The sequence below is a fragment of the Convolutriloba macropyga genome, chromosome 1 (assembly GCF_964194025.1).
Source record: "Convolutriloba macropyga chromosome 1, txConMacr16.3, whole genome shotgun sequence".
Taxonomy (NCBI): domain Eukaryota; kingdom Metazoa; phylum Xenacoelomorpha; order Acoela; family Convolutidae; genus Convolutriloba; species Convolutriloba macropyga.
In genome coordinates this window covers 32552825-32573142 of record NC_134468.1, presented here as the reverse complement: position 1 = coordinate 32573142, position 20318 = coordinate 32552825, and the positions used below count along the sequence as shown (strand labels likewise).

Genomic DNA, 20318 nt, shown 5'->3' with positions numbered 1-20318 from the left:
CTCTCATTTGAACTCCAATTTACAAATCTTGTTAAATATCTACTACAGCTGAAAAAAAGTCACTGTATTCGAATTATGTGATTAAATGAATTTAGTTTTTTCACTGCCATGACCAAAACTTTCTGAAATCTTTCTAAATTCTTAAATAAAATTTTACAATAAAAACTTGTCATTCCGATTGTTCCGCGTATTAAAAAGTTCGACTCATAATTTTGTAACGTTGACTTATATTATGAGAAACGAAAACTGATTTCAAACATATATTTTGCTAAATTGTCTGCGGAAACTGTTGAATTGAAATTAAATTTACCCTTGATCTATTTGCTTTGATAAACGCAAACTGACAGTTTTAATTTTTTTGGGTCATTATGAATAAACACGCAGTAACAAACCTCCTTGGTTAATAAGTAGGTTGAGCGAAGAGCAAGAGAAAGAAGTTAATGATCTCACAGATAATGTGAAAACAACAAATTCTCTGAACTCTTGTTTTTAATTGATTTAACTTTTGACATAGATAAAAAGTTAATGAATGTCCCGAAGAAGCTGACTGTCTTGCATGCGACGCTCGACATTATCTTAAAATCTTACTTCACTAATTATAGAAGCAGATCTCGATCGGCAATCATGATTATGGTTTCCTCTGTCTAAAATATGGCCGAATAAGGTTCCTTATTCGGTTACTAGAATTGCATAGATACGGACTGTTAACATTGGATCGGATCAAGAGCATGTCTTACTGTCAAATGAAAAAATTTCTGATAGTTTCTAATTATTCGGTCAGAGAATAGCATGTTGCTACAGTATTATTAAAACCTGCTATAAGGTTTTATATCAGAACTATGTTCTAGAACAATCGCAACTTTCTGGGACTTAATATGTCACTTGGGAAAAAACACAAATTGAGGAACACAAATTTTAAGTTCTAATACAATTTATATTTGAGAATTATGTTCCAATAGCTGTAGCAGCAGTGACTAATGTGGTTGCTGCATTAGCGCTTGTGGTTGATGTTGTTGGTATGGTTTGTGGTTCTTGATCTGGGCCGAAACTAGTGACTGGCACTGAGCCATTTCTCAATCTCTCCATTACTTCATCCTCAGTAGCTTCTAAACACGGAAATTGAATGTATTTCTTTTTATTGCTTTTTTTCAGAATCAGAGTCAACACAATTTAGACACTTTTGTTGACGACTTCAAAAATCAGTAACAGTGGCAAGTATCACATAAATATGGAGTAGAATCACATAAATGGATTAGCACACTAAAGCCATCCCAGTCCGCTTCATATGGCTGTCTTGTAAGATCTTGCAAGGCTATAGCAGAATCTTGCAAGACCATGTATCTTGTAAGATAACAAAAAGATCTTGCAAAATAACCACTCGTATTGCAGGAACTTCCATACGATAACCATATGGTCTCGAATAGGGATTGTATACCAATACCAATTCATCGTATCTCAATGCTGAGTCATCAAATAAGTACTGTATCATAGTTTCTCAAGGGTTAGTTTCAGTTCCAGTCTTCGCTGAAAGATTACACTTTTCTTTAATTTAGCAAGGTCATACAATTTTTCGTCTTTATATTAGTCACAGAAATAAGACAAAGTTTTAAAAATTTTGAATTCAGTTTTTTTAACAGAAATATGGATTCCATACAAGATCTAGGTTATAATTTTGGTTCGGGGTATACGGCACTCTTTTTCTTTCTTAGTATTTGAATACTAAAAACATCCAAACAAAAATTCCATAAAAGTGATTAATTCAACTCGTGTGCACATATTAGCATGAAATAGGGGTGTCCCGCTACCCCTCTATCATTTAACCCCTCTATCTTTTAACCCCTCTATCATTTAACCCCTCTATCTTTTAACCCCTCTGTTGTGGTTAACAACCTTTTGACCTTCATATTGCGAGAGCTTCAAAACTTCAATTCAAGATGACTTCAACAAACGCAACAATAAATTACCACGTGATTTGAACTAAGAAATCATAATTTCATCTGATTTTATCAACAACACTTGTTTCCTTTTGAGCTTGAGTTCTTCTTAAGCATAAAGCATTTAAGTCTTTAAAGCGTTTAAAGCAAGTCTAATCAACAAAAATAAGTGTTGCAACGCAACATTTAATGGTCCGCCGAAAAATAGGTTAAGGATAAAATAGTCGAAGCATTAGGCACCCAAAGCATTCACTCTCTCAAAAATTTGTTGATAACCTTAAAAGGGGAAACTTAAAGGGAAATTGAAAAGCGGACCCCCCAACTAGATACCATCATTCCCCCACATGTTATTCAAGTTGATTAACTTGTATAACTAGGTTGATTAACCTAACCAAGAGACCCGGTAGAGGATATCTAGTGGGGTAACTGTATACTCAAGATTCTGCATACTTGTTTTTGAAAAACTTCAGGGGAAGTCAATCTCTCTCTCTCTAGTTCTCAACGAGAACACGGTTTTTGTTAGCTTACTTTGCCCCCTGAAGTACTAAGACTAAGTTCGCGCGTAAAAATTGGCCGCACTTTTGTGGGGGGGGGATAGATACAACCCTATATTTACAACTTTCACGCTGTTTTAACTTGTTTCTGAGCTTTTAGCCACAAAAGAATTACAACAACAGATAAAGACAAAGAATAAAGCCAAAGAATACAACTAAAGAACAGCATCAAGAACAATGCAAGGAACAGTGAGACAACAGCATATCAGAAACATGCCAGAAAATCTAGAACTTCTTCGAAAGTCGCGTGGGGCTCACAGAGGAGTTGCAACGAAACTCTACAATGAAGCAGACGGCATAATGAACAAACCGTTCACACTTATCAATGAAGACGACCTTATTCTACTGCAGCAGATAGTTGAACTATTGAAGAAGAAGCAAACCTTCCTATCTGAGCAGAACCAAAAGATTCAGTCTCTTTTTGATGATGCTGACAACTTGGACGATGAAATTGTTGAGACAGAGGAGTATGATGACAAGATATGCCAAAACATCGACTATATTCATCGGTTTGTTCAACGAAAGACAAGACACTCGTCACAAGAGAGCTCATTTGCAGCCGGAAGCACCACGATTTCGAGGAATATACAGAACATCAATCTACCAAAGCTCGACTTGCCCAGTTTTTCCGGAAACTACTTGGACTGGATCTCCTTTTACGATCGCTTCAAGGGAGCAGTAATAGATAACGATCAGTTGACAAACAGTTTGAGATTACAGTACCTGAAGTCAGCATTGAAGGGAGAAGCTTCGAAGATGTTAACTTCAATCACAGTCACCGACGACAACTTCGATGTTGCAATGGAAATTTTGCAGAACCGATACGACAACAGGAGATTGATACTTCGAGCCCACATCCATGGAATTGTCTCATATCGACCAGTTTCACACGAAAACACACGGGAATTACGAAAACTTGTCGACACAATGGAGGAACACAGACTTTCTCTTCGGAACATGGGACAACCAGTTGAGCATCAGGACCCCTTTTTTGTCTACTTGATTGCAGAAAAACTGCCCACCGAAACACGAAAGTTCTGGGAGCTTTCTTCAAAGGGGAAAGAACTACAGACCTATCAGGAACTAAAGAAATTCCTGGAGGAACGTGTTCAGGCGTTGGAGTCAGCAGCACCAAGCAACAGTTCATCAAATACCGAAAAACGATCGCATACGCAACAAAATCATCCACAGAGACAACTTCACACTCATGTTACGACAACGAATCAGCAATGCAAATGTTGTGAAGAGGAACACAGAATTTTCAAATGTGGTAAGCTCAAAGGTTTAGGTGTCAAGGAGCGAGCCCAGCTGATCAAAGTCAAAGGACTTTGTTTCAATTGTCTAAGACCAGGACACCGAGCAGAGAGTTGCGATGGTTCTTCGTGCCGTCAATGTGGACGAAACCATCACACGTTGTTGCATCGAGAAGATGCGCATCAATTAAATCAATTGAAAAACTCGTTTGGAAACAACCGCAAAGCCAACGCAAGAGATCAGGAGAAGATTTCATCTGGAGCCTCCAGCAGTAATGCAGAACAAATAACTATCGATCAAAAGATAACAGCAGCCCTCACCCATGAAGACAAGACACAGGAAATTTTTCTTCAGACAGCAATTGTTCCTGTTAATGTTCAAGGAGAAATAGTATATCTGCGAGCAATTCTGGACTCTGCATCTCAGAATAATCTTGTAACTGAATCTGCAGTACAAAGACTTCAGCTAAAGAGAAAGAGGAACAATACTCGTGTTTTTGGACTCGGAGGAAATGAAGTCTCAACTAATCGCGGATTTGTTGACCTTTGCCTTCAACCAAAGAACAAAGCACCAATTATCATTGACGCGTCAGTATTAACGAAAATGACAAACGATTTACCTTCTCGGTACATCAACACAGACAATTGGGAGACAGTAAAGGAACTACAGTTGGCTGATCCCGACTTTAACAAGCCCGCCCAAGTTGATCTAATCATTGGAGCTGGACACTACGAGGACTTGATGGTTGGGAACAACAGACTGAAAGAACCAAACATCCCCGTTACTTATCGGCTCTCAGTATTCGGTTGGTTAGTAATTGGACGCGAAAACGTGCAAACTTCCAATTCTTCCAGTTTGCAAACCTACTTTGTGTCATCATCTGAAGACACTTTGCAGCGTTTTTGGGAAATCGAGGAAGTGCCTGCAACTAAACATCTGACCGACGATGAAAGAAGATGTGAAGAACACTTCAAGTCAACCACACGAAGAAGCCCTGAAGGAAGGTTCATCGTAAAACTGCCGTTTAAGAACGAAATTGGAGAACTGGGGGATTCCCAGCAGCAAGCACAACGAAGACTTAGAAGTCTCCTTCATAGACTTCAAAAACAGCCTGATCTGTACAGAAGATACAACGAGTTCATCAATGAGTTCATTAAACTAGGACACATGGAAGAAGTACCAGCAAAGGAGATGCTACTGCCAATAGAGAAAAGCTATTATCTCAGCCATCACTGTGTGTTCAAGGACTCAAGTACAACTACGAAGCTGCGTGTAGTCTTTGATGGTTCAGCAAAGACTACCAGTGGAATTTCTTTGAACGATAGACTGATGGTGGGACCCAAGATCCAGAAAGATCTATTCAGCATCCTGATCCGTTTCCGTATGTATCCTGTAGCCCTTTCAGCAGACATTGCAAAAATGTACAGACAAGTGCAACTGGATACCGAAGATAAGGACTATCATCGACTACTTTGGAAGGAACCGAACTCAACAGATATAAAGACATTTAGGATGACACGCGTCACGTACGGAATAGCATCATCAGCGTTCCATTCTATTCGCCCATTACAAGTTTTAGCGGAAGATGTTACGGACAAAAATGTACAGCTAGGAATCACGACAGACATGTACGTCGACGACTTGTTGACAGGAGCACCCGATCTGGAAAGCGCAATGAAACTGCAGGACTCAATCATAGCAGTTCTTTCAAAGGCAGGGTTTGAGATTCGCAAGTGGACTTCGAGTAACCCAGAACTTGTTGAAAGGCTACCTGCAAACTTTCGAGAGGTACAAGTGAAGAAGAATTGATCAACAGTACCACAAAACGAAGAGTAAAGATTTTGCCAAAAAGAGGACGACTTTTCAAACTTTCTCCCTTCTACGACCCAGACAATAAAGTTGTTCGCGTGGGCGGACGACTAGCAAAATCGCCATACAACATAGACAAGAAGTTTCCTGTCCTTATTCCCAAAGATTCTCCAATCACAGTGCTCCTGATTCGGGAAGCTCATGCAAGGAACTTACATGGAGGCCCACAGTTAACATTGTTTTATCTTCGACAAACAATTTGGATACCCGGGGGACTATCAGCTGTTAAAAAAATTATTTACAACTGCAAGCCCTGCATTCGCCACGACGCCAGGATTCTTCAGCCTCAAATGGGAGATCTGCCAACAGAACGTGTTGTTTCCTCATTTGCTTTCACCCACACTGGTTTGGACTACTGTGGACCTTTCAGCGTAAAAGACAGCAGCGGAAAATTGCAGAAAACGTATGTTGCCCTTTTTGTATGTTTCAGCACAAAGGCCGTCCATATGGAAACAGTGACAACGTTGACCAAGGAGGACTGTCTGCACGCCATAAAACGTTTTACAGCACGACGTGGACTGCCCGAAAATATTTATAGTGACAACTCAAGGACTTTCATTGGAACTCGGGGAGAAATTGAGTTTCGAAAATTATTAATGGACAGAGAATTCAAGGAACTGGTAGATGCCTTCACTACAGGACATCAGATAAACTGGTTGACAATTCCTCCACGGACGCCTCATTTTGGAGGTCTCTGGGAATCCGCAATAAAATCCATGAAGAGACATTTTTACAGGACTGTGGGGACAACAAAGATGTCTTTTGAGAATTTCACAACCCTGATCACTCAAATTGAGGCCATCCTCAATTCTCGCCCACTTACAGCCCCCTCTAGCGATGCCAATGACCCCTCAGCACTAACACCCGCTCATTTTCTTATTGGACGCCCACTGACAGCTTTGCCGGAGCCATCTCAAGAAGACAACCGGACTTTAAACAGAAGGTTCAAAAGCATCAACAACATTGTCAGACAATTTTGGAAAAAGTGGTCCGTAGACTACTTGACAACACTTCAACATCGACCAAAATGGCAGGATAACAAACAACAGCACGCCGTCAATGACATTGTTATCATCAAGGAAGACAACACGCCTCCAATGCTATGGCCACTGGCAAGGATTACAAAAATATTCGACGGAAATGACAAGATAGTACGAGTAGTCCAAGTTAGAACGCAAACTCTACATACGACCAGTAAGCAGACTGGTTCCATTGGAGAAGGAGAGACCAGAATCTCAGCTACCCAAATGGAAGACAGCGGATGAATCAATGGATGAGGATTGACCAGTCAGCAGCACAACCCAATTCAATACAACAAGACCGGAAGATAAGCGTTCCTTAGACAATGAGCAATCAATATTCAAGTCAATATCATCAGCATTCAATATTTGCAATATTTTGAAGTCTGTCAAGCTAATTTTAAATCATTCACCTTCATGACATAAACGACAATGACGACAACAATGATGATAATGTTGATAATGACCACGAGCATGATGATGACGACAACGACAAAGACGACAACGATGACGACTACGACGACGAAGATGACAACAAGGCAAACAACAATCAATTTTCAGAAAACAATTTCCTCGTCAAAAATTTTCTGTGAAATGTCTTGTGTCAAAGGTCTCAAGTGACTTCAATATTACTTTTCAATTGAACTCGTTCAAGGAGGCCGGGTTATGTTGTGGTTAACAACCTTTTGACCTTCATATTGCGAGAGCTTCAAAACTTCAATTCAAGATGACTTCAACAAACGCAACAATAAATTACCACGTGATTTGAACTAAGAAATCATAATTTCATCTGATTTTATCAACAACACTTGTTTCCTTTTGAGCTTGAGTTCTTCTTAAGCATAAAGCATTTAAGTCTTTAAAGCGTTTAAAGCAAGTCTAATCAACAAAAATAAGTGTTGCAACGCAACACCCTCTATCATTTCGCCCCGATTTTAATCTTTCTATAAAATAACGATTATTAAATTAGCAATATAATCATTTGGCTATGCCTTGTGGCTATCCATTTCGAAAACACAAGATTCAAGAGTTTTTTAAATTTATCGATTATTCAACCTTATCTAAGTTTAAAAACACTTGCTGTAGTTTGTCATTTACATTACTTTTTGTAATTTGGTCTAGGATATAGACCTTCCTTTTGATTCCAATAGGTTGAGAAACAAGGGGAAAAAATCACGCAGGAATTGAAATCACCTCCGGGAATAAACAACGATGAGAATTAACTAACATTCGGGAATTGAAATTTTGATTATATTAAAGTTTGACTAAATAACCCAAATATTATTGCCCAATAAAAACTGGGCAGTAAAAACATAAGTTTGAAGCTATAAGCCTAATAGACTACTGTTGCTCTCAATTTTTATTCTCTCTTAATATATATTCCATCCAGTCCCAACGTGCCGTTTTCAATCGAAGCAAACCTCGTTTTATTAACTATATAATAATAATAATTAATAACTATATCAATTAAACACATATAGGGCGATAGTCTGATAAACGCTGAAAAATAAACTTGCCATCAAAAAATTCCAGGCAAAGAAACTCAAATTAAAAAAATTAGTCAGAACTCTTATTCTGTTTCAACTTTCCCTAACATTCTTTATGCAATATAGAACTTTTTAAAGAACTAAACAAAAAAATTGTCATTTGGAAGCCAATGGAACAATACCGTCATAACCAAACTCAATCCTGAATACTTGTGCTCCCTATGCTCAGCTAAGAAGCAAGCATCTTTTTGGTGGGTTCACTTTTTGTTCCGACCAACTTGTGAGGGGAGGAACTATATACTCAAACGCGTTTTTTTTGTTCTGTCAATTTTGGCCGACCGATTAATTCATCATAGAGAGTTGCGAGTGGTATCAAAATAAAGCCCGTCCAGCCTAGAGAATGAAATCATTTTTTTATTTTCCTTTTTTACAAGGAGTTATCAAAGTATAAAGTTTTGTGTACAATAGACGGAATTGCGTTGTTTTTATTCTTATTTTCCATATTTTTTAAACCAAATTTTCTTCAATTTTGCTTAAATTTGTTGAAATTGTTAACAACAAAGTCAACAGTTTTATTTTTAAGGATAGAGGAGGTTGGCCCATTGCTTTTAAACAGGTGCTTTGGTTATTATTTTCTCTAAATTGTTTTGAATTTCAGACTTTATAAATCAAAAAAGGCTCCAAATACGTTTTCTATTTCACTTTGTTTAAAATGCTGGAAGTAGAGACCTAAAATCTGCTGTTGCAATCTTTGACAAGTCAAAGAAAATCAAATTGTACATTCGCTTTCAATAGGAGTCTTCTGGAATTAAAATTTGCCCGATTTTCGCAAATTTAGATCAATGATTATGCAAAGTGCATCATTTTCTTTGTTGTAATGGAAAATTTCATTTGATAATCAATCCATTATGCAAATATATGAAAAAAAAATTGCTTTTGTTGAACGCGCAGATGAGTCAGGCTAAAATTGGTCTCATCTAGGATTCCTTTAATCAATAATTATACTGATTATTTTGGAGCGCAGTCTTTTTCAAAATATTTTCAAACATTTGTTTCTCTATGTTGATTACTGACAAAAATGATTACATATCAAGACACAATTAAAAGCTGATACTTTTTACAAGAGAGGACAACCGAATTTCCATATATATATATATATATATATATATATTATATATATATATATACATATATATATATATATATATATATATATATATATATATATATATATATATTAGATTTAGGCCCTCAGAGAAAATGCAAAAGATTTCTATGGTTTTGAAGATGCGTTTTCGTAAACATTACTTGACTTCTTTTGTTTTGCCAAATGAGATTCTTCTTGTAGCTTCTTGAATTCCTGTGAATATCCAATTTAGTTCTGAACGACCTGAAAAATGCTTTCTTTTGTTATCTAATGCCTCTTACAACTATGCAAAATTTTGATTCAACTAAACGTCAGTGAAGCTCTCTATCTGATTTCTGTCGGCATGTAGCTTGGACTAATTATATACAAGACAAAATTTATTCCAATTGCCGTAAAATAAACTTACAAAATAAAAAATAATAATTTAATACATTAACTATTTTAAAAGTTTTTTTCACTAATAGATTCATGGTTTTCTTTAACTAATGACATATTTCAATTGATAACTGATCCCTTTTGCGAACAAATGGAATAATTAATTGTCTTTGTTTAACGTGCAGCAAAAAAAGCTAATTTTTTACTCATCTTGGGTTCTTACAATCAATAACTATTTAAATTATATTGAGGCAGGATCTTCTTCATAGTTTTTTCGAATATTTGTTTTTCTATGTTGATTTTTGATAAGAATGATTTCAAATCGAGGTGCAATTAATAATTGATCCCATTTACAACGAGAGACCATATGAACAAATGTAAAGTCCTCAGTAAGAAGGTAATAGTTTTAACGTCTTTGAGCATGTGCTTTCGTAAACATTGATTGACTTCTTCAGTTTTGCCTTCATATGTCATTTATTTGCAGCCTCATGACTTCGTTTTAATAATTGATAATAAAATGGGATTGTGTATGAGCTAAAAAATTTTTTGTTATCTTATGGTTTTTATGACAATCAATCTTTTTGTTTCGAGTAAATATCAGCGAAGGTTTGAAGTCTGCCAATTTTTCATCATTTTTCTGTCCACGTGTAGCTCAGTATCAGTATGTACAACGCTAATTAATCGAATTTTTGTAAAAAATTTACAAAAAAATTATTAAGATAAATAGATACCTAATAGAAAAATTTTAATATTATTAATGGTTTACTGAATTTCTTACAACGATATTTCATAAAAAATTTGCGGTTTTTTATTTGCCTATATTTCAGGTTGTTATTTGTTTCCTTTTCGAAATATCGCATTAAAATGGCTCAATTGGCATTAAACAAGAAGTGCAATTGAACGTTTTTAACAATTTCAAAGAATATCTTTAGCAGCTGCAGAGCCGTTCTATCGAAAAAATTTTACAATTTTTTGTCTCTCATTTTCTCTTAAAATTGCCAATCTTTTTGTTGTCTTGCAGCATATTCTTGTACTCTAGACAATAAAAGGCTTTATTTTTTTCTACTGATGATTAATTGAATCTATTTACTGATATCAGCCAGTTGCGATTTTATTGACATTCAAATAATTTTGTTTTTGAGAAAATATACTCGTACTTCTCAATATTTGCTCTCATTGTCGTCAACAAGTAAACTATTCTTATTACTGACAGGACTCATCAATTTTCTCTTACTCTAAAAAAACTTTGCTGATAGTTATGTTTTGATTGGTATCTTCAGATCTCAGAAATTTACGTTCACAAGAATTTCGTGAGTTTTCGATACTGATCGATATTTCTGGTTGTTTTTGTTGTCTTTTTCAAAAACAGCCTTTACAAAATAGAACCCAATAAAATCAAAGGACTTTCAAACAATAATCCAACCCGATTATTATCAATTTGAAATTTTTTGGCTTTCAATGCCTTTAAGTTGTAAGATGTGAATTTGCACTGTAGTTTCGTTAAATTGTTTTGTGAAATTTTGAGTTCCTTCCGTTTTTTTCCCTTTTTTGTCGTCTTACGATTCTGTTTCATTGAAAACGATCACAACTGGCCTCCTGAGCAGTTGCAACTTAATTTGTGTTTTTCTTAAAATAAAAGCCAATGGTTTGAGTTTTGAAGGTAATAATTTTTATGTTATTTCTTTCTAAGTTTTTAGCTTGGTTTCTTCATCGAGAGGTCTTATCCACGTTCTAGTGAACCACGATCTAATTTTTATGATAGTTTTTTTGTCAACTAATGGTTTCTTTGCTGTTGTACTACGCATAAGTTTGATTTTTGGATATTTTCTGAGTTTATATTTTTGTTTCCATGCTACATGATCACACTAATGTAGTGGCCACATTGGCGTTGAAAAACGCGCAATAGAAGATTTTTGATGTTCTCGATGAATAGCTTATGGTTTTAACGGTTGCGGCATCGCTTTATTTTTGTAGTCGTGTTATTTGTTATGGATAATAACAGGTCCCTATTGCAACCTAAGATGTATAAATTAGCCCTCTGAATCACCGGAATTCATATGTATTGGATTTAATCAATTTGAAATGGGCTGGTTTTTTTAAAAAAACAGAAATGTAGTTACGTAGTTTGCAACTTTGCCTTTTTGCTCCTCTATGTCGACCTGTTACCGAGTGTCATTATTGTTGGGTCTCTTGTATCCTCATATTGAAGTAAAGGACATTTTGTTCAGTTCAAGTTTCATTTGATTCCTTTTTCATGTCGTTTTTAAGTGTTTTTTTAATGATTGTAGACGTCGAGTTTTGGTCGTAATTAAAGTTTGCTATTCATTGATTTTTGTGTTTGACTTGTCCAATACTCTCATTAATGGCAAGTCTCATCGATACTCTAATCCAGCATTTTTTTTCACTTAGTTCTTCGTTGAAAGATGTGTGAAGTTTCAAAAGTTTTCAATCGCTTCATCATTCGGTAGACAACTTTGTGGATGAGCGGGTTCCGAACATTGTGTGCGAACGGACATTAACGAGCCTCCTTGTTCGTCTTCGTTGTGCATTTTCTATCAGCTGGGCGGGAATTTTTCTGTGGCTTGTTTTCCTGATATCGCTTTGTTTTTAATAACATCATAATCGGTTTCAAAAAAACACGGAAAAAACCTCTCTTAATGCTAGATAGGAAATAAACCCCCAAGGAAATAAACCCGCACCGAATTAAACCCTCACTGAAATAAACCCATATTTGAATAATAAAGCCCAATTGACCATGCCTCGCGGGCCATGGCCATGCCTTAGCGGAACGTTGGAATTGATTTGAAACTATCACAACCGAAATTATGAAACTATCACTTTATGAAACTATCACTTTCCGTGGGGGTTGTTTCCTAGACCCCATCGTAATAGTAATTAGTTAAGTATCTTTAAAAATCATATTGAAATGGCGTCTTGCAGCCCTACCCAGTACTGCTTGTCATTTTCAGCCTAACAGTGTCCTTTATTTAACAAACGCAAAGAGGCCCCAACTTAATGGCTATGGACTATTCCTGCGGCAATCCTTCAAAAGGAACAGGCAATGATATCAACATTATTGAAGCTTTTTTCTCTGAGTGGGCTGTATGTCTCGTGGATTGTCTTTCTTCTGACCAACAATGTCCAATGAAAGTTGACATACATCACACCAAGAAAGCAATAGTCGAAATCAGTTGCATTCAACGAGACAAATTGAAACCGGAAAACTAAAACTGACTGATTTATCTTAAATACTTGTACTCATAAATTAAACTGAAGAAAAGTTTTCGTGAGCTGTTTAGGCGGCCAGTGTGACACAATTAATTTGTATATGAAACATCCTAGTTTTCCTAATTTTGAGAACAGCGGTTGAAAGGTGCAAAATTTTTACTTTTGCTGTCGTTTTCATTTTTTGTTAACGTTTGAACTAATTTTTCCTCTATTCAACTCTTCTAATCTTTATTAATGGGAAAAGCATTTGCGCAAAATAATCAAAAGATTCATGTCATAATGAAGTTAATGCTTTTATAACATACCCAAATTAATATTGGCTATGCTCATCATGTATTTCTGTGCCGCACTCACTATCCGATTGCGTCCTTTAGTTGAGGTCAGTCGATTGTTCCCAGCTCCTGAAAATTTTTCATTCCGCTTCTCCAGAATCTGATGACGCTGTTGTTGAAGATGATGCTGCTTGGACTGAGGGAATTCCACTTTGATCTCGTGGTAGTCTGGGTCGTGTCCAGGAAGTCCTACACAGGAGTAATGTCTCCACTCTTCTAAGAAGTGTCCACTGATGTTTGCTAATTGACTTTTCCGGAGGGTCATTAGAATGCGTTGCACAGTGGTGTCTTTCCGACATCTATTACAAAAAAAGAGCAGTGTGTTCATAAATGCTGTTTTATAAAGTTCATTCAATGAACTCCAAGTACTTGAAGAATCCCACGGTGTACTTAGAATATAACACACCAATTAGTTTGTCTCTTTAGTATTATCAGCCGCCTATATGATCACCGGTACAGCTATAGAAACAAATAGGAACAAAATTTCTTACTAATTAGGTATCTTAGTTCCTGGTATACTTACCTATAAGAGATGAGCAATAATATTTTATAGAGTTATTATTCAGATGCCTAGACGGTAACTAGGGCAAGGGAGAAAAGTTTTAAAAATCAATACTGTGATCATTATGACAGTGTTATGCAGAAAAGCGCAAAAAAACACGCAACAAATATGAAGGAAATGAGCTGAAAATGAACTGCAAGTAAATAGCAAATGTACTCAAAACATTTTCTCTTATGTGACCAACAAAAAACTTTTCTTTGAACAACAGTTTTGCTGCAATTCGAGAATTTTATGCCAAAAGTGATCATTTTTTATAAGTTCCAAAAAATGAAAATTAGTTGTCAGAATAGAATACAGTCCTTAAAGTTTATATACGAAATAAATCAACATTTTTAAAAAGTTTTATTAGATGATGGCGTAAATTTAGAGAATGTTTTGATTTCGGATGCATTTCAACTCAACTATGCAACCAAAAATGATCAATAACAAAGAGGTGGTTTAAAAACGTTTTACCAATTAGATTTTAAAATTTTACGAAATGGCATTTCTTATGTTTCTTGGTGAAAAATTGATTAACAAAAAAAAATGCTCGCGTTTTCTAAAATCAGTAGTTTTTAAATTGGTGAGCTCTAAGTTTTAATTATTTTTTTTGCTGCAAAACCTACAAAAAATAGAGGTATATTTTATTGACTATGTGAAACCGTCATCAAACATCTTCAAAGATTTATGAGCATGAGCACTGAAACTGATGTCAGCATTTGTTTTTCTCAACAACCTTTGATATTTTTCAGGTTCTTATCATTTTCTTATTATTAGGTTCTGTATCTTTTAGCCAATTCTTTGTTAGTTGAGGTCTATCCCACTTCTATCTATCTTTTCGTGGGATATTGCTTTCTGCATGACTTTTGCTCTTGTAAATGTTCGATAGTGCCATCATTTATCGCGTATTTAACTATTTTTGCTGGCATCTATAAATGGATAACTGTTAACTATATCTAAAAACTATATCTATGAATTATAAGAACTATATCTTTTAACTTCCTATTTCGGGTTACAACCACCTCAAATTCACTTATAATGGCAACTTCAATTATAAATCAGTTTAGACCAACAGAGTAAGCTGAGTTAGTCAAGACAAGAAGTCAATTATTTTAATTGATCAAAATTTTTTTGCATTACTACAAAATGAGCGTCACATTTTTTAGTAATGCAAAAGAACTTTGATCAATTAAGTAATTGACTTCTTGTCATGACTAGCTCAGCTTACTCTAATGATTTAAAATGATTTAAAAGTGAGGCTGCCGATATAGCTGAATCTGAAGCGGTTGCAACCCGAAATAAAACTTTCGTAGGAATTAATCTCGAAAAACATTATAACAATAGTGCATTAGCACAATTTGGTTTTAAAAATGAAGTTTTTAAAACCAAATTTTGCTGATTAAAAGCAAAAGCAGATGTGAAGGCATGTGAATTTTTTCACGTTTTTGCAAGCAACGATATTAATTCTTTCCTTGGATTTTTAAATTGTTTTTTTATTTACTAAATGACAAGGTCTGAAATTGTTGTGAGAATCACTCTTATATTGACCAAATTCATGTTGAGCCAGAAAGGAGTGAAATAGTAATAAACCATTCTAAAATCTAAAAACTAAAATTTTCACCAACTTAATTAAATGAAAGCTTTTTTAAGACGCCGTCAAGTTTTTAATGTTTGTTTTCTCTGTGTATTTTTTCCCCGAACACAAATATTCCCTCGTTGTAACCTAACTATGCCGAGTGATTTTTCTAATAATCAGGAAATATAGTTAATCTTGTTTTTTTCTATTAAGTTCTAGGCTAATCATTTCGTTTCACAAAATTTCGAACCGACCATTTTGAGTGGTGCATGTGGACCAAACTTTGGACAAGAACGGTGACTTGGTATGTTTTCACTCTATCCAATATACATAAAAATTATCATATAAAAATGTAAGAAAAAACTTACGTTTGAACGTTAAAAATAACCGTTTTCGAACGGTATTTTTAGGAAATGGCAAATGACCATCTTGACCGCTTTTTCCAATCCAACAAACGACCGTTTTTTAAATGTCACATTTCGATTGTTGGTCATTTCAGCAGTTCATTTCCACTTTTGTCGTTTGTTTATTTTATCGTTTTTTATCGGAAAACGAGCGGAGACCGCAACGAGACAAATTCTTAATCGCCGCTGATTAGAAGAAAGCCTACCCCCCCCCCCCGCCCAAAAAAAAAGGTCCGTATCGTCACCCAAAACGATCATGTTAAATGTTTAAAATAGTTATAACCAACGCTCAAAAGCAGGACTAAAAAACAGGCAAAAATCGCCATTTCCTTCTATACTTCGACCGCTTTTGAGCGAGGTTCGCCGGTTTCAGAGAGCATGTAATCCGCCTTTTGAATTGAGTGTTAAGATATTCCGCTACTGCTTAATGATGTATACTAGCATGTTCAAGATGTGTCTCTCAGCAGTGAAGTTGAAGGTGAGGTTGGCCAGTGCCAGTCCAGACATGTGGCTCACGTGACTATCCGGAGAGTGCATTAAGTTCACCAGTAGATGAACACTCCCTACCGACACCAATGCATCTACCACACCCGGATGACCTGCAACAGACGTTACCCAATTTCAACAAATTTTCATTCAAGAATTTTCTTAATACGGAACATGATACTATGGAGAGTCAATTTCCGTTCATTTCAAGCCTAAATTTAGGCTCAAAATGAACTGAAAGTGACTCTGCATAGTATAGTAGCACTTAAGTGACAGAGAGTGATAAAATTTAGTCCTGAAGTAACTGTTGTGTTCAATAATACCATATATATGAGTATTGTGACACATTAATTCAGTTTATTCACTCATGATACCTTTAAATTCACAAAAAGTTTTAAGTATTATCTCAACGAAGGTATTTTCTTATTGTTCCGACCCACTTTGATGGGAGACTATATCCTCAACAGGGTTTTTTGTTCAGTCAAATGTCAGCCGATCGATGTGTTCATCGTAGAGACTTGTGAGTGATATCATTAGAAAACCCGTCCAGCGTAGAAATTAGAATTGAAAAGATTTTCTTGAATTTCGTTTTTTCCAAGGCGTTATCGAGGTTTATATTTTTGTAAACATTTGACAGCTTTCAGTTATTTTCTTTCACATTTTCAGTTTTTCGTCAATTTGTTGTCAGCTTTGCTTAAAAATTTGTTTGGATTGTTTAAAAAAGGTGTTATTGTTCATAGCTGCGAAGCATTAACCTCAGCGAAGCTATGATGCGGCTTTCATAGTTTTCACAATCCAAAGTGTTTGACTAGTATTGCTGAACTCTCTTTTATCAAGGTCTGTTAATAACTTTTTCGGCTATTTCAAGTCAATGAGACGTCAAATTTAAAGGAAGGTTTTAATCACCCTGGAAAAATAAAGAGAGTGAGAAAAAGAGCAGGCAGGAAGCGTGATTGATTTCGAAATACCTTTAAAGTGGAGCACGAAAAAGTTATTAGAACAAATTTTTGGCTTTTGGAACAAAATTTGGTTCACGCGCGGCGAAGTGACTTCTGTTTTCAGCATTTCTTCTACTGAGTTCTATTAATATGATGCATATGTGTTCTAATTGCGCCTTTTCGCATTTGCTTGAATTCATTAACGTGCAGTTTATGCTTCTTTTGATTTTTGGTAAGTTGTCTAGTCTCGTCACTTCTTATCATAAATGAGTGGTCTCATTGGTTGCTAATGCGGCAGAAACGTACTTCATTAATGGTTTGAGTTCTTTGCTGGAGACATCCCTGAACTTGACACTGTCTGTTTTCAAAAAGCTTTGATGAATTTTGAGTTCTGCGAGTAATTGTTGCACTTTTTGTTATCTTATAATTTAGTTTCATTAAGGACAAAACTCATATGTTGATACAATTGAGTCTTTCAATAGATTAGTTTGTTTTATTTCAAAGCTAAAGCCTTCTACGATTTTGACACTCATTGTTTTTCAAAAAGGTTTTCAAATTATGAGTTTTGTGAGTTCCTACTGCTCAAATTGTTGTCTAGTCAATTAGTATTGTCAAAGACAACTTTATTGTGTAGCTAAAGATACCTCAAAGAATGGAATAGATTGCTTCAGTTCATAGCTAGTGCTTCCTAAGAGTTATACGATTGTCGTTTTCAAAATAATTTAGTGAACTATATGGTTTTGCTAGTATTTGTTGAACTCTTTGCTGTCTTATCTCGTTAATGAATATGATACATTTTTCATGGGTTGCTAAATTGGTCCCTAAGACCCGCAGCAGTTGTTTTTGTTAATTTAACTCATTTTTTTAAACATGATACTTTTTCCGGCAGGTTTTGAGCAAAAATTTCCTTTGGACTTCTTGTGAGGCGTATTTTTCGGACACTTTAGGCTTACAACTTTAGCTAACGGGTTTTTGACAGAGATAAATTTTCTTTTTGAAATGATTAGGCGGATAAGTGAATCTTCTCTTCCTTTGCAGTTTTTTTGTCCCTCTTCTTCAGCCAATAGATAAGCTAAAAATTATTTTAGAACTGCTGAAGTCCTATCATTTTATGCTTAGATTGGCACCGCTGGAATTTGAAAAAAAAATCAGGTTTTTGCCTTTTTATGAGGTTTTCGTTTCAGTTTTGTTTTGTCACTGCTTACCACAAGGTTGTTGTATTTTGTATGCGTTCTAACGATGCAAAGAGCAATTGTTTTGGTAAAAAAGTGTTGTTGTCATTAATAATTTCTAAAAGGTCTATGAGCTTCGTAGATTGTTGTTATTTGATGTCGCTGTAAAATCAAAAATTTTTAGGTTGTCAGTCAAATTAATTCTTAGGATTGTTATTGAGGATGTGTTCTGTTATATTAATGTGTTTCGTAGTCTCACGCTCTTTTATCGCTTTTCATTTGTTCACACAGCAAAGCTGAAGTCAAATTTTCTGAATGACTTTTCCTCTAATTAATGCGTCGAAGTAAGTGACGTCTTTTCTCACTCTTGGTAGCAAAAATTTTTAGATCATTTTCGAGAGTAGATTTTGACAATAAGTTATATACCGAACTCGTTGTCTTTGACTCAAAAATGTGCCGGTTTGAGTAAAAGAAACTCCAAAATTTGGCAAGAATCAATATTTATTTTTGTTTTTTTTTTACTTTTTGTTAAATTCAATTTTCATTGGTAGTTGAAAAAAATGAAATTTCTCAAGAATGCTCAGCAATATCAATGCCAGTTTTAGTCAATTTGCGGGTCTTGACGAATTTGTTTGAAAAGTTTTGGGAAATGCATTTTTTGCGTTTTTGTTTCCTTCAGTTTAATTACCGGAATGTTACCATACTGGAATAAATTCAAAATATTGTCCAACTATGAACAGAACCATTTTACATGCAAATCTGCAAATGAGGTTCAGTGCACATATATTATATGTTCAGTTAAAAATTCATGGTTTTATTGTCTTCAACAATGTGTTAGAGAAAGTTTTTTATTGAGAATTGGAGTTTTTTGAGATTTTTCGATATTTTTTGTTATTTTACAATTATTTTAATTGCACCAACTAATGAAAAGTACCTATTGGCACCCCGTGGAACCTTTACTTAAAATATTTAGTGTTTTCGTTTGAAAACATACTGTATTTGTAAATTTGAAAAAGCTGTTTAAAAAAGGCGGATAAATATGAACATATGAGGTGAACAGATTATGCGTTTAACTGCCTCGACGCCGTTTTCTAGAAAAATTCGATTAAACTTTTCCTCATTTTTGCATACATTTTTCAATCGTTTTGTATCGCATCATATTATCTGGATAATCACAGGTTCCAATGACGTCCCATGATGTATAAATGAGCCTATTTAAAGATTCAGCTGATAGATAATGGTTTTTATGTTTTTGAAAAAAAAAAATTTTAAACAAAAAAAGCATTTTTTCACTTTGCTTTTTTCTCATTTGTCTAACAGCTGTTTAGTCTCATTAAGGAAAGGTCTCAAACCAGTTTTAGCGAAATCGAGATCATTTGTTTAATTTAGAATTTATGAGATGTTAATTAGACTTTGTTAAGTGTGAAACTAGACAATGACCCTGTAAAAAAGACATTGAGATTTTGTCATAATTAATGTTTACGTTTGTTAATTGATATTATTATTAGCTTTGTCCTGTAGTTTCGTTAGAGTCCGATGTCATCGGTATTCTAAGGCGTCATTAACTACTTGGTTTACACTTTTTTTCGAAGAAAAATTTAAAAATTTTAATAGTTATTTATCTCTTCCTCATTTGGAAGACATAAAAATTATGGATGCGCATGGCCAGAAAGTTATGTGCTGCGCACATTACCGGGCCTCCTTTTATGTATCAGGGACCAAACCGATGTTGGACGACTGTCGGTGCCGTAAAACTCATCTGTCAATCTCATAATTCTAAGCAAGACCAACATTGTTGTGATGCCTGCTAAAATATTTTTTTCGCATTTAGCAACAATTTTCTCTCTCTCTCTCTCTCTCTCTCTCTCTCGCTCGCTCTCTCTCTCTCTCTCTCTTCTCTCTCTCTCTCTCTCTCTCTTTCTATCTCTACGTGAAAAGAAAATATTAAGAAGAATGCAAACTTACTAATTAAAGTTACATAATTGACAGAGTTGAAAAGTTC

The 20318-nt window shown here is 35.2% G+C and overlaps 1 protein-coding gene across 1 annotated transcript in view; it reads right to left on the bottom strand.

Moving 5' to 3' along the window:
• Positions 1–848: 848 nt before the first annotated feature.
• LOC142348259 (uncharacterized) overlaps positions 849–20318 on the bottom strand; it is a 53791-nt gene continuing 34321 nt past the window's right edge. The window contains exons 12-14 of the mRNA XM_075399559.1: positions 16163–16319; positions 13173–13498; positions 849–1106 (exon numbers count right to left, since the gene is read on the bottom strand). Of these exons, the coding sequence (XP_075255674.1) occupies positions 946–1106; positions 13173–13498; positions 16163–16319 (644 nt within the window). The 3' untranslated portion in view covers positions 849–945. The remainder of the gene's footprint in view (positions 1107–13172; positions 13499–16162; positions 16320–20318) is intronic.